At 43.7% G+C, this 13832-nt stretch overlaps 1 protein-coding gene across 1 annotated transcript in view; it reads left to right on the top strand.

Annotated features, from left to right (window-relative positions):
• The window catches only part of LOC126094454 (mucin-5AC-like), a 576727-nt gene that overhangs the window by 541225 nt on the left and 21670 nt on the right, over positions 1–13832 (top strand). Inside the window, exon 3 of the mRNA XM_049908831.1 lies at positions 13569–13634. Within this exon, the coding sequence (XP_049764788.1) occupies positions 13569–13634 (66 nt within the window). The remainder of the gene's footprint in view (positions 1–13568; positions 13635–13832) is intronic.

Below are 13832 nucleotides of genomic sequence, written 5' to 3'. Positions count from 1 at the left end.
AATACCACAACTTTAAAAATTATTTAGTGAAAGAAACACAATATTACCTTCTGTTATACATCATTACAAAGAGTATTTAAAAAGGTTTTTTTTCACTCAAAAACAAGTTGAGAGATGTTCAATATGGCCCCCTCCAGACACTCGAGCAATATCAACACGATACTCCAACTCGTTCCACACTCTCTGTAGCATATCAGGCGTAACAGTTTGGATAGCTGCTGTTATTTCTTGTTTCAAATCATCAATGGTGGCTGGGAGAGGTGGCCGAAACACCATATCATTAACATACCCCCATAAGAAAAAATCGCAGGGGTAAGATCAGGGCTTCTTGGAGGCCAGTGATGAAGTGCTCTGTCACGGGCTGCCTGGCGGCCGATCCATCGCCTCGGGTAGTTGACGTTCAGGTAGTTACGGACAGATAAGTGCCAATGTGGTGGCGCTCCATCCTGCTGAAATATGAATTGTTGTGCTTCTTGTTCGAGCTGAGGGAACAGCCAATTCTCTAACATCTCCAGATACTGTAGTCCAGTTACAGTAGCACCTTCGAAGAAAAAGGGACCAAAAACTTTATTGGCTGAAATGGCACAGAAAACGTTCACCTTAGGCGAGTCACGTTCATACTGAGTTGTTTCCTGCGGATTCTCAGTGCCCCATATACAGACATTGTGACGGTTGACTTTCCCGTTAGTGTGGAAAGTTGCTTCATCACTAAACACAATCTTTGAAACGAAAGATTCATCTGTTTCCATTTGAGCAAGGATAAAATTACAGAAATCGATTCTTTTAATCTTATTAGCTGCAGACAGTGCTTGAACCAATTTCAGACGATAAGGTTTCATAACTAACCTTTTTCGTAGGACTCTCCATACAGTTGATTGTGGAATTTGCAGCTGTCTGCTAGCTCTGCGAGTCGATTTTCCTGGGCTGCGAACAAATGCTTGCTGGATGCGTGCTACATTTTCATCACTCGTTCTCGGCCGTCCAGAACTTTTCCCTTTGCACAAACACCCATTCTCCGTAAACTGTTTATACCAACGTTTAATACACCACCTATCAGGAGGTTTAACACCATACTTCGTTCGAAATGCACGCTGAACAACTGTCGTCGATTCACTTCTGCCGTACTCAATAACACAAAAAGCTTTCTGTTGAGCGGTCGCCATCTTAGCATCAACTGACGCTGACGCCTAGTCAACAGCGCCTCAAGCAAACAAATGTACAACTAAATGAAACTTTATAGCTCCCTTAATTCGCCGACAGATAGTGCTTAGCTCTGCCTTTTGTCGTTGCAGAGTTTTAAATTCCTTAAGTTGTGGTATTCTTTTTGAATCACCCTGTATTGCTCCCACCAGCCTGCGTCCGTGGCTTGCTGCACGTTTCGAGCCGCAGTTCACGTCGATGACGGCGTTTGTGAAGACGACCTTCGACCTAATGTAGCAAAATGTGATTCACCCGAAGAGCCGAGTCGTTTCCATTGATCGACGGTCGAATGCCAATAGTTCCGTGTCCACTGCACTAGTAACTGACGATGTCGAAGAGTCAACATGTAAACACGTAGGGGTTGTCTGCTGCGGAACTCCGTATTCAACAATGTACGATGATCGGTGTGCCCCAAACACTTGTGCTGCACCAGCATTGTGCGTATAATTGCTTCATTTGAAGACGTAATAGCAACTCGAAGAAGAAATTGAATAACGATATCTAGTGATTTATGGCACTATACGACAAGTTCGTTTATTTGGATAGATGCTTATGGGGCCTGAAGATGGCATAATGAAATGCCGAAACTGGCAGCCTTCACAGTAAAACAAAATAATACCTTAAAATACACGGCTGTTGGTGAATTTTATTGACACTGACAACTCCACACAAGTAGCTTTAAACTTTTCAGTTTCAGTATTTGTCAATGTCATAATTACGTGTATTATGTTAGACGACTGATTGTTTTCAGATTGCTTCAAAATGACATGTTGAAATTGCAGTCGCAATAAATAATTTTTAACAGTCAAAAGCGGAAGTCATTTCATTTAAAAATTATGACAGTGATCCGTGCATCACGGGAGAAAGTCCGTCCTGACTACAAATAGTCCGCTGTCGAATCAATACGACAGCAAGCAACAGATTAAAAGTCATACTGCGCTAAGAAACAGTTTATAAAATAGTCAAACGATTGGCCAACTTACAAGATTAAGAACCAAAATCACTTGTAGATACATCGAAAGTGAATTTTTGAAGCATCAGAATGTGAAATAGATGGTAAATAATTCGGTTTTCAGTACTGTAGACTTTCGCAAAAGACTTCGTTCTTTTTCTCCTTCCCTGTTTCCTCGAGTATCACTTGCAGATCTGGCGTGCAGGTAATGCACTTCACCTCTGAGAGCGTTTGCGGACGGGGGAGTTCTCCGTCAGCCGGGTGACTTTGAAGTGCTAATGACGATATTTCAACGGCACTCTCTGCTCACTTTGTAGTGGTTGTTGCGAACGCTGAGGAACGCCTTGAAGCTGTCGTGTGTTGACTGACTAATGTGGGCTGGGATATCCTGAAACCGTAATAACCGCTGCCTCTTTCTGCTTACGTACCTTACCATTCGCTCGCTTTCATTTCGCATCGTTGAACATAAGAATATGCTTCCTACTGAAGTCGTTGAGGTTTTAGTGGACGATTCGTATATTACCTGTTGGGCTCTTCGGAAACAGCCAAAACGTACAGAGCAAATCCATGAATATATGAAACTGAGCACCTCGGATGTGGCTAGTGGCATTTTGACTGTGTTCCGGGAAACGCTAGCTACTTCATCAAAGGTATCACAAGTCTCTCCGACTCCAACGTCTGTCTGAAGTAACAGGCACACGAAGTGTTGAGACAGGATTTTCTGCTAAATGCACCTTCATATACATTGATATCCTGGGAATCGCTGAGAAACGCATGGTAGAGTGTCCTTTCTGAGTTCAGATATAATAAATTTCCTTGAGACCGAAAAGCTTCAGTCCACAGATAATCACGTTTTAAAAAAAAGAAACCACTAGTGCGAAATCAGCTTGCCCTTTTCTACATCTACATCTACATCTACATGGTTACTCTGCAATTCACACTTAAGTGCCTGGCAGTGGGTTCATCGAACCATTTTCATACTACTTCTCAAACATTCCACTCTCGAATGGCGCGTGGGAAAAAGAAACACCAAAATCTTTCCGTTCGAGCTCTGATTTGTCTTATTTTATTATGATGATGATTTCTCCCTACATAGGTGGGTGTCAACAAAATATTTTCGCATTCGGAAGAGAAAGTTGGTGATTGAAATTTCGTAAATAGATCTCGCCGCAAAGAAAACCGCCTTTGTTTCAGTGACTGCCACCCCTAATCGCGTATCATATCAGTCACACTCTCACCCCTATTGCTCGATAACACGAAACGGGCTGCCCTTCTTTGCACATTTTCGATGTCCTCCGTCAATCCTACCTGGTAAGGATCCCACACCGCGCAGCAATATTCAAGCAGAGGACGGACAAATGTAATGTAGGCTGTATCTTTAGTGGGTTTGTCGCATCTTCTAAGTGTTCTGCCAACAATGCGCAGTCTTTCTTTCTCCTTCCCCACAATGTTATCTATGTGGTCTTTCCAATTTAAGTTGCTCGTAATTGTAATTCCTAGGTATTTAGTCGAATTGACAGCCATTAGATTTGTGCGTTTTATCGTATACCCAAAATTTATCGGATATCTTTTACTACCCATGTGGATGACATCGCCCTTTTCTTCGCTTAGTGCCAATTGCCACTTTTCGCGCCACATAGAAATTCTGTCTAGATCACTTTGTAATTGGAATTGATCGTCTGATGATTTTACTAGACGGTAAATTACAGCGTCATCTGCGTACAATCTAAGGGGGCTGCTCAGATTATCACCTAGATCATTTATAATCAGGAACAGCAGAGGGCCTATGACACTACCTTGCGGAACGCCAGATATCACTTCTGTTCTACTCGATGATTTACCGTCTATCCTGCGACCTAAAGATGAAAGACGTTGGTAGATTCCGTTTTCCTTGATTTGCGAAAAGGCTTAGGCACGGTGCCCCACTGCATAATGTTAACGAAGCTAAGAGCATATGGCGTAGGTTTCCAGATATGAAAATTGCTCGAAGACTTCTCAAGTACAGACCAGTACTTTGCCATCGACGGCGAGTGTTCATCAGAGGCGAGTGTACCGTCAGGAGTGCCTCAGGGAAGTGTGATAGGACCTCTGTTATTATCTATATACATAAATGATGTGGTGGACAGAGGGCGGGGGTGCAGCTTTCTGCGGTTGTTTGCTGATGAAGCTGTGGTGTACGGTAAGGTATCGTTGAGGATTGTAGGAGGATGCAAGACAACTTAAACAAAATTTCTAGTTGCTGTGATGAATAGCAGCTAGCTCTAAATGTAGAAAAATGTAGGTTAGTGCAGGTGAGTAGGAAATATAAATCTGTAATGTTCGAATACATCATTAGTGGTGTGCTACTTGACACAGTCAGGTAGTTTAAATATCTGGACTTAACAATGCAAAGCGCTATGAAATGGAACGAGCATTTAAGGACTGTAGTAGGGAAGGTGAATAGTCGACATTGGTTTATTGGGAGACTTTTAGGGAAGTGTGGTGTCACTAGTGCGACCTATTCGTGAGTACTGCTCGAGCGTCTGGAATCCGCACACCAGGTCAGATTAAAGGAAGACATCGAAGCAGTTCCGAGGCTGGCTGAACCGGTAGGTTCGAACAACATGCAAGTATTGTGGGGATGTTTCATAAACTTAAATGGGAATCTCTGGAGGGAAGTCGGAGCTCTATTCGACGAACATTAGTGAAAAAAAAATTAGAGAATCGGCTGACTACTGAACGATTCTACTGCTGCCATCATATTTCGTGTAAGGACTGCTAAGTTAAGACAAAAGAAGTTGTGACGTCTCGTTTTGTCTCGGCTCGATGGTGATGGTTGTCCCAGTCGAGATGACGTGGAACGGCGACCATCGATCACGACAACGCCAATCTGTAACTGTTATAAAAACAAACTCCTCACACGGTTTGGCTATTTTTCAGATACTGTCTCTCAAAACTGATATCAACGTCTCGATGGAGCAGCACGCCGGAGTGTGGGCGCCGCCCTTGCTTGTAATTAAAGCAATGGTGTTCGATGTCTATCGATCTTCTCCACTTATAAACGTAACGACTGCACAACTCGATAACGCGATGACTCCCTTGATCTGAAATGATAACCAAAAGTCCTTTGGGTGTTCGCGTCAGACTTTTCAGTTTACACGAACTTACTGACTGTAGTTATTATGACCGGTTTGAGAGTGGGTATTCAGACGTTGAACATCACCCAAGCCGATGTCACATCATGATTTTTGCGAGGTTATTGAGTTGTTAATTATTATTCCGTAGTCGAGGCGCCGCTACGTCGCGTATTCAACAACTACACGACGTAATTCCAGAGATAACATACCCTTGAGCAATGTTCAGAATGCGTCGTATTTCGGTGTAAACTTATTACTGTTTACAGTTAAATTGTGACTAAATCACTTTTCACTTTTATGTTATCCGAAGAATCAGTTAATTCCACAAATTCTCTTTTAATGTCCATTAAATGATGTATGCAACACGAAGAATTAAAGTTCAATTAAAGTTTATTGTTCTTCGTAATTATTTTTCCCTACACTGAACACACACACCGATTTTTCATTCAGGGATTTGCGTCTGTTAGCTTCAGCAATTCTGACTTTGACGATAGCTTCTGACAACACGGCGCAATTGTGAGTTCTTCGTGATTGCGTTTATCTGTTGCCTACTGAAGTCTAATAATTGAGTTTATGTCGGCGGTCAGTCTCTTTCTGTGTCCTTTGATGTTCGTGACTATTAAGTATCACGGAGGCTAAGTCCCATCACAAATCAGCAATCACACGAGTTATTTTTCTGTCACATATATCATATCCCGTTATCTGTCTAAACCGTAAAGATGATTTTAATTCAGTCCGACTTCTGACTAATACTTCCAGCCGTAAAAGTTTTAAACTTCAGATCGGTTTTAAAACAGTCTAGTAGCGCTTAACATGTGTACTACTATTGCAAGAGTACAAGAGTGAAGTGAAGTTAATATCTCCATTGACGAGTTATATTGCAGTCACAGCGAACTTACAGCTCGATGCGGCTGCAACTCTCTTCTAGGATAAACGTTATCTTTGCTCAATTTATGATCTGGGCTTTAACTTCCGTAAATAATAACTTTTTGAATTCTTTCTTTAAAGATTCTCTTTCGTATCATATGGTATTCTTTCGTTCAGTCTTTTCTTTATGATAAGAATTAGTATTTACACAACATTCTTGTTAATCAAACTGTCAACAGCGTAAATTTTGTCGTCAGTGGCTGTCATCACTTTCAGGATGACTGATTTTTCTATTTCTTTTCCAACAAAAGGGTGTTCATTATGTGTTCTACAATTGGGGTGTCACAAAATTAGGGCTGATATGGAGGTCTATAGACAGTCCTTTTTCCTTCGCAATGTTCGAGAGTGGAACAGGAGTGGAAAGGACAAGTACGGGTACAGCGACCACCGTACGGTGGCTTACGGAGCATGTTTGTAGATGGAGATGTAGAAGGATTTTCCCAATCTAATCAAGGATGGAGCGTGGAAAGAATGGCTCCTTTCCGTATCAACTGCTACATTCCAAACCTTTCTTTCTTTCTGCTCCATCTCCACGGCATAAATACATAAGACAGGGTATTCGTACTTTCTTTCGTGAGGAATGATCTCAAAGGTTCGTAAGGAGGTTCTCGAGAAATGTACACCGTCTTACTTAGAGTACCCTATTTTTTTGAACATTTCTGTTATACTATCTCGTTAGTCAAAGAAACCTACGACGATTCGCACCGCCCTTCTTTTTGTACGCTGGATACCTCTTACTGGTCCTGTCTGCTATAAGACCCACACAATAGAGTGTTATTCCAGTATGAAACTCTAGAGTGTTTTGTATCTAATATTTTTTACACACGGCGATTTTGGTAAATGAGATACAAATTGCAGGAAACTTGTGCCTGAGAGGATAAGGCACAAGAAACGTAATAAGAACTTATAGCCGAAAATGTGTTCCAAGGGAGGTACAACCACATGAAGATAAAGATAATAAATCTCTTACAGTGACCCAAGTATCAGCACCAGTGCCCGCCAGGATGATGGTGTAAACAACTCTGTAGAACATTGTGACTCCTGCCATTATCCGTATCACTTACAATGCTTGGACGCCTTGTTGCCAACGGACTTGCCTCTACGACGACAGTTTTGTCTCTGATTCGTCGCACAGGTCTATAAGGTGCTGATAACTCTGTCATCCGCCGTATTCACAGTTGAGGCTGCCCTTAGGAGGGCTGGTATTGTCAAGCTTCGTAACACCCATTTGCGTCCTACAGAGAATCCCCACAGTATCATGGCAGCGAAGCATCAACACCTGTTCAGTCTTAGTGTGTGAGTGGGGCATTATTGGCGACAGCCTCGAGGGACCAGTCACCCTTCCACAACCGCTCGCAGGAGAGGCATATCCGCACTTCATGCGCGTGACTCTACCTTTCTTGCTGAAAAACGTGCCTTTGGTGGTGCTAGTACATGAATGTGCCGTTGTTCACTGCACTTTTGAGAGTGGAGCTAAAACACTAGTACAGATAAAACATTCCTTCTTGCCTGATGCTTTCGATCACTGAAACATACACTATCAAAGATTTTTCATCCCTACCTTCAAGTGGGTGTGACTCTTTTGCAACGCATTTCCGGCCAGAGGTCCATAGGACCCTTTCTCCTGCGTATCATCTCAGGGATCATTTCCTGCAGGGTGTCCCCATTTAGCAAAATCACCCTGAAGACAAACTGCACTTCCCTAGTATACCACCAGTGAACTGTAACGCTGCATCATCTACAGCTTATTTTGTGTAGTTAAAGCACTTCATACAACGTATACAAGCAGTTTTTCTCCCAACGCCCTATCTGCGAGTGAAACAGGAAGAAGTCTTAACAAATGATACAATAAAAAGAATCCTTCATAGGGGCGTAATTAGAATATAAAACCTGGGGCGCGTGCCCTGCGCGTCGTTTCCGTGGAGGCGCATTTTCTGACAGGAAAAAAAGACCGTAAGGAGGCGCAAAAGAAAAAGGAAATATGGAGTGGAAGTAGGCTTTTCATACGATGAGAGGAGTCAGGAGAAGAAAGAAGACCAAGAAGAGGTAGAAGGAGAAAAAGATGATAATGAAAGACGGAAGGAATGGAGGACTTGAACAATGGGAAGGTGGTGGCCATGTGTCAAAGGAAATGACGAAAAGATTCTACCGAATGATATGGCTCTGAGCACTATGGGACTTAACATCTATGGTCATCAGTCCCCTAGAACTTAGAACTACTTAAACCTAACTAACCTAAGGACAGCACACAACACCCAGCCATCACGAGGCAGAGAAAATCCCTGACCCCGCCGGGAATCGAACCCGGGAACCCGGGCGTGGGAAGCGAGAACGCTACCGCACGACCACGAGATGCGGGCTACCGAATGATACACAACCACAGTTTTATAAGAATTGGCTGTTGCAGATACGGAGACACTTATGTAAGTCTGCAGGCTTTCGTGGCCGTTGTCCCTGAAGTTAAAATCTTCTGGGTTATTAGGCCGTGTCATTTTTCTTCTAACATGTTCGACGTTCCGACCCCTCTGCTGGGATCTTCCTCAGGATCGTTTGGTGTCCACTACTGCTAGTAGTGGACAGCAAAAGATCATGAGGAAGATCCCAGCAGAGGGGTCGAAACGTCGAACATTTTAGAAGAAAAATGACACGGCCTAATAACCTAGAAGATTTTAACTTGACGGAGACACTTGTTTCTTGTTTTTGGTAACTAGATGAAGCCGTTCTCGTCACGCCAAGTGAGACAAGGTAACGAGAATGTAAAGAGTATATGTTGTATTTGTTGTTTTGTTCGGTACAGCTTTATATTGATCGAAATTAAACAATGAATAAGGAATAGCTTTATTGTTACATGAAATAAAGACTCTGGGCTATGTGTTCTCCATGTTTCGTTTCTCCTGGGCGCCGCTCATCTCAATTACTTCAATGACACTCTGCCGAGCCACAGGCTGTAGAATTAGACGCAGACCACGAGCCTGCTGGAGTCCTTGGAGCAGAGGGCGGTGTCTCCGTGTGTCCTAACGGGGCCTGGCTGCTCTGGGGCCGTTCCGGACGGCCGCACGCAGCGTCGGCCTCGCCAAACCGCAGCAACACACAACAGACAGGCAGACACGGTGGCGGGGCCATTCTACCTGCAGAGCGACGGGCCTTGGCCCTTGTGTTTTATCTTTTGATCGCTTCCACTCCCTCTCCTAGCGTAGAGGGCGTGAGATTAGAGATCTCAGTCAATTGTAAAGCTCGGATCAGATCTGGAGCTGGTAACTTCTTCCTTTGCTTTTGCCTTTGCCCCGCATCGGTGCATTGTAGGCACGGTTATTAACGGACTTGATGAGGTTATGTTGTTTCCGCATGCACAACCTGTCACGACCCCGTTACCCCCCAGGACGGAGTATGTGTATCCGAACTGCGTGCGAATAGTGTTATTCAGGCGGAAACGAGCGAAAGTTTCCGAAATGTTTGCGAATAGTGTACTGAGGTGTTACTTAGGTAACAACCCGGTATTCACTAGTGGGATGTGGGAAACCGCCTAAAAACCATATCCACGTTTTCTGGCACACCTCCCCTCGTCGTTAATTCACCAGGCGGATTCAGTCAGGGTCCGGCGCAACTTCCCGCCCCGGAAACGGCGCATTAACACTCACGGCTGCCGGGCGAGTGGATATAGAGATCGTAATGATGCATAAAACATCACCGAGCGAGGTGGTGCAGTGGTTAGTACACTGGACTCGCAGTCAGGTGAACGACGGTTCAAACCCGCATCCGCCAATCCTTATTTAGATTTTCTGTGATTTCCCTAAATCGCTCCATGCAAATGCCGTGATGGTTCTTTGAAAGGCCACAGCTGACTTCCTTCCCCAACGTTCCTTAATCCGATGGGACATATGACCTCACTTTTTGGTCCCTTCCCCAAAAATCAACGAACCAACCATAACATTTCGAAAATGTCGATATTATGAACAAGAAATATAGACGTTCATACATCGATAATCAAGCACCGATATTGTAATGACGATATAGAGGATGCGACGAAATGTTTGGCCTACAGTTCAGGGAAAATACCTTACACGTAGATGAAGAAAATGTATTGCGTCGACATTGGGTTTGGAATCGCTGTATTTTTATGGTAGAGCTCAGTTTCTATTTCCCTTCATAATCACATTAATGATGGTAAACAAACAGGTAAAGTACGTATCACCAGATCATAAATCAGTTTTGTACATGAAATGTTCAAAATTCGCTCCCTTAGCGAGGATACAACCATCAATCCCTGTTGGGCTGATGTGAACTGCGTATTGTTTCACGGCGTTCACAATAGGAACACGAAGACTGTACACCTTGTACCGGGGTTCCGTACACAAGAGCTTTCAAATACCCGCACAAATAAAAGTCTAGTGGTCTTAGGACCGGAGAACGTGGAGCGCAAGGGACTGGTGCACCCCTACCTACCTACCTGTCATGGGAGTTTTGACAACTTACTGTACATTCTAACCATACGTAACTAGGAGTGTATTTTGAACATTACATGTAAGATAACGTTTCATGTAATGCTTGTAGGTTTGGTTGCTAAGTGTTTCTCATGATTAATGTGGTTATAAACAGAAGTAAAAAATGATATCCAACATGGGGATGCAGTTTCCAGACCCCTGTCTATGACACACATTTACTTACTCTGTGTGAAGAATGTTTGCGCAAAGTTTGACCATACATTACTATCATAAAACTTCAAACATTTCGATGGGAGGTCCTAGAACACTGTCCTTGCAGACCCGATATCTCCCCATGTGACTTGCGCGTCTTGGGCCCCTTAAAACAAACTCTGAAAGGCCAGAGATTCAACTGTGACAAGGAAATGGAGGGCACAGTTGAAACCTGGGTACGTCAGCATCCACTCCCTTCCTAAGCATTCATCTCGCTCTTTCAGAGATAATGGCTGTTGTGTACAGTTGCACTGTTCCACTTGAAGTGTAATTATAATACTCTTATTAATTTTTTTTACACATAACTGTTGTCTCCTTCTCATGGCACACCTAATGTAAAAGTAATGGACTTACAGCATTCCGTTGGGATACCTCAGAAATTAGCTTAATATCCGTCGACTTCATCCTGTTAAGAATGACGTGTTGAGTATTCTCTGCAAGGAATACCTGAATCATTCCCAAAGTGTCCCGATAACCGGTAAGCTCAAATTTTTACACGGCTATACGGAACTGTATGGAATATCTTTCGGAAATCAGGAACGTGGCGTCAAGCTGAATGCAGTTCTCCATGGGCCTGTGGATCTCACGGACGAACAGAGCGGGCCATGTTTCCCAGGTTTATGGAATCCATATTGTTTTTGATAGAGGAGATTCAAAAAATGGTTCAAAAATGGTTCAAATGGCTCTGAGCACTATGGAACTTAACATCTGAGGTCATCAGTCCCCTAGAACTTAGAACTGCTTAGACCTAACTAACCTAAGGACATCACACACATCCTTGCCCGAGGCAGGATTCGAACCTGCGACCGTAGCGGTCGCGCGGTTACAGACAGAAGCGCCTAGAACCGCTCGGCCACTCCTGACGGCAGATAGAGTAGAATTTCATTCTCCAACAAAAATGTCATAATGGGTGAGCGTGAAAAATGTTCCATATTTCTACACAAATTAGCTTCAGCAATAGGTGGAAGCCAGGCTAAGTGGCCAGGCTAAAGTATTCCATTTTTGTAAGCTGAGTATAAATGGACAGAAATGTGTAGAAACCAGTAATTAAGTACTTTAGACAATTCAATGTTCACGAAGTGGAAAAAATTAAAAAATGAGGGATAAAAACTATTTAACAAAGAACTAAACATATTTTATTATGAAACATTGGAAATACGTCTTGCCAATAATCTTATAAATCGTGACAACGGCTTTCAGCTGGATAAAAATTGGAATCCTGTTATTAAAATTATACAATCACAGCGGAATCGACAGTGTCATTCGATACTCAATGACTAGATGAACCTTTATTTCCACCACCGAGGGCAGCACGTACAACTCGGGCGCGAGATTCGGCATAAATACCGCGACTGCACCTGGGCTCTTCAGTAGTTGTGTACTCACCTGATGATGGCCGGACGTCTCTGGGCCGAAATATCGTGGCAGAATGTCGACGGGATCCGGCTGCATACCCGGAAATTATTAGAAGTTCCTAGATAACATGTCATTCTCAATGGAGAGAAGTCTTCGAAGTAAGAGTGATTTCAGGTGTGCCACAGGGGAGTGTCATAGGACCGTTGCTATTCACAATATACATAAATGACCTTGTGGATGACATCGGAAGTTCACTGAGGCTTTTTGCGGATGATGCTGTGGTATATCGAGAGGAATGGAAAATTGTACTGAAATGCAGGAGGATCTGCAGCGAATTGACGCATGGTACAGGGAATGGCGATTGAATCTCAGTGTAGAGGAGTGATTTAAAATGGAATGATCATATAAAGTTGATCGTCGGTAAAGCAGATGCCAGACTGAGATTCATTGGAAGAATCCTAAGGAAATGCAATCCGAAACCAAAGGAAGTAGGTTACAGTACGCTTGTTCGCCCACTGCTTGAATACTGCTCAGCAGTGTGGGATCCGTACCAGATAGGGTTAATAGAAGAGATAGATAAGATCCAACGGAGAGCAGCGCGCTTCGTTACAGGATCATTTAGTAATCGCGAAAGCGTTACGGTGATGATAGATAAACTCCAGTGGAAGACTCTGCAGGAGAGACGCTCAGTAGCTCGGTACGGGCTTTTATTGAAGTTTCGAGAACATACCTTCACCGAGGAGTCAAGCAGTATATTGCTCCCTCCTACGTATATCTCGCGAAGAGACCATGAAGATAAAATCAGAGAGATTAGAGCCCAAACAGAGGCATACCGACAATCCTTCTTTCCACGAACAATACGAGACTGGAATAGAAGGGAGAACGATAGAGGTACTCAAGGTATGGCTTGCGGAGTATGGATGTAGACGTAGATGTAGATTTAGATGTAGAATACCTGTAGAGCAACAACATATGTTCCGCATTCGGTAAGTCATTTTCACAAGAGGCCATAACAGCCGAGTCATCGTCAAAGAATAATGTCCTAAAAGATTTATTGCTCTATTATTTTAGTACTTCTGTGCTTGTTGATTTTCGTTGCTTCAAGCCGATCGTATAAGTATAGGATGTGTAAGAATGGTGACAGACCTTGTCTAACGCTGTAATTCCTTATTTTGCAAGTTTGCTGTTCTGGTGATGATGATCGTTATTGTTATGCTTTAGAACTCGGGAATTGGTTCACCAGTGCCCACGCGCGTTGTTTTGCAAGGTAATAGTCTCCCGCCCTGCGCCTACTTCTACTCACTCCGCGCTGTCTTGTTGCAGGACGCCGAGACGATCGAGAGGCTGAACGAGAGCGGGGAGCTGCGCAGAATAATGAAGCCGTTCAAGGTGAGCACAGCTGCTACTGCTGGCGGCGCGCAGCGTCACACTGCGCATGCGCATACGTTGCCAGTACCAGGCTTGTGTTATTCCCGCTGCTGTCTCTGGGATGCTGCGCGCGGTACACCAGCTGCTTCGTCGGCCACCACGGAAACACACACAAACCCACACACACACAAACACACAAGATATGTACCACGCTCTCAC

The sequence above is a fragment of the Schistocerca cancellata genome, chromosome 8 (genome assembly GCF_023864275.1).
Source record: "Schistocerca cancellata isolate TAMUIC-IGC-003103 chromosome 8, iqSchCanc2.1, whole genome shotgun sequence".
Lineage (NCBI taxonomy): Eukaryota > Metazoa > Arthropoda > Insecta > Orthoptera > Acrididae > Schistocerca > Schistocerca cancellata.
Note: the sequence above shows the minus strand (reverse complement) of the source record. Positions and strands in the feature narration are given on the sequence as shown.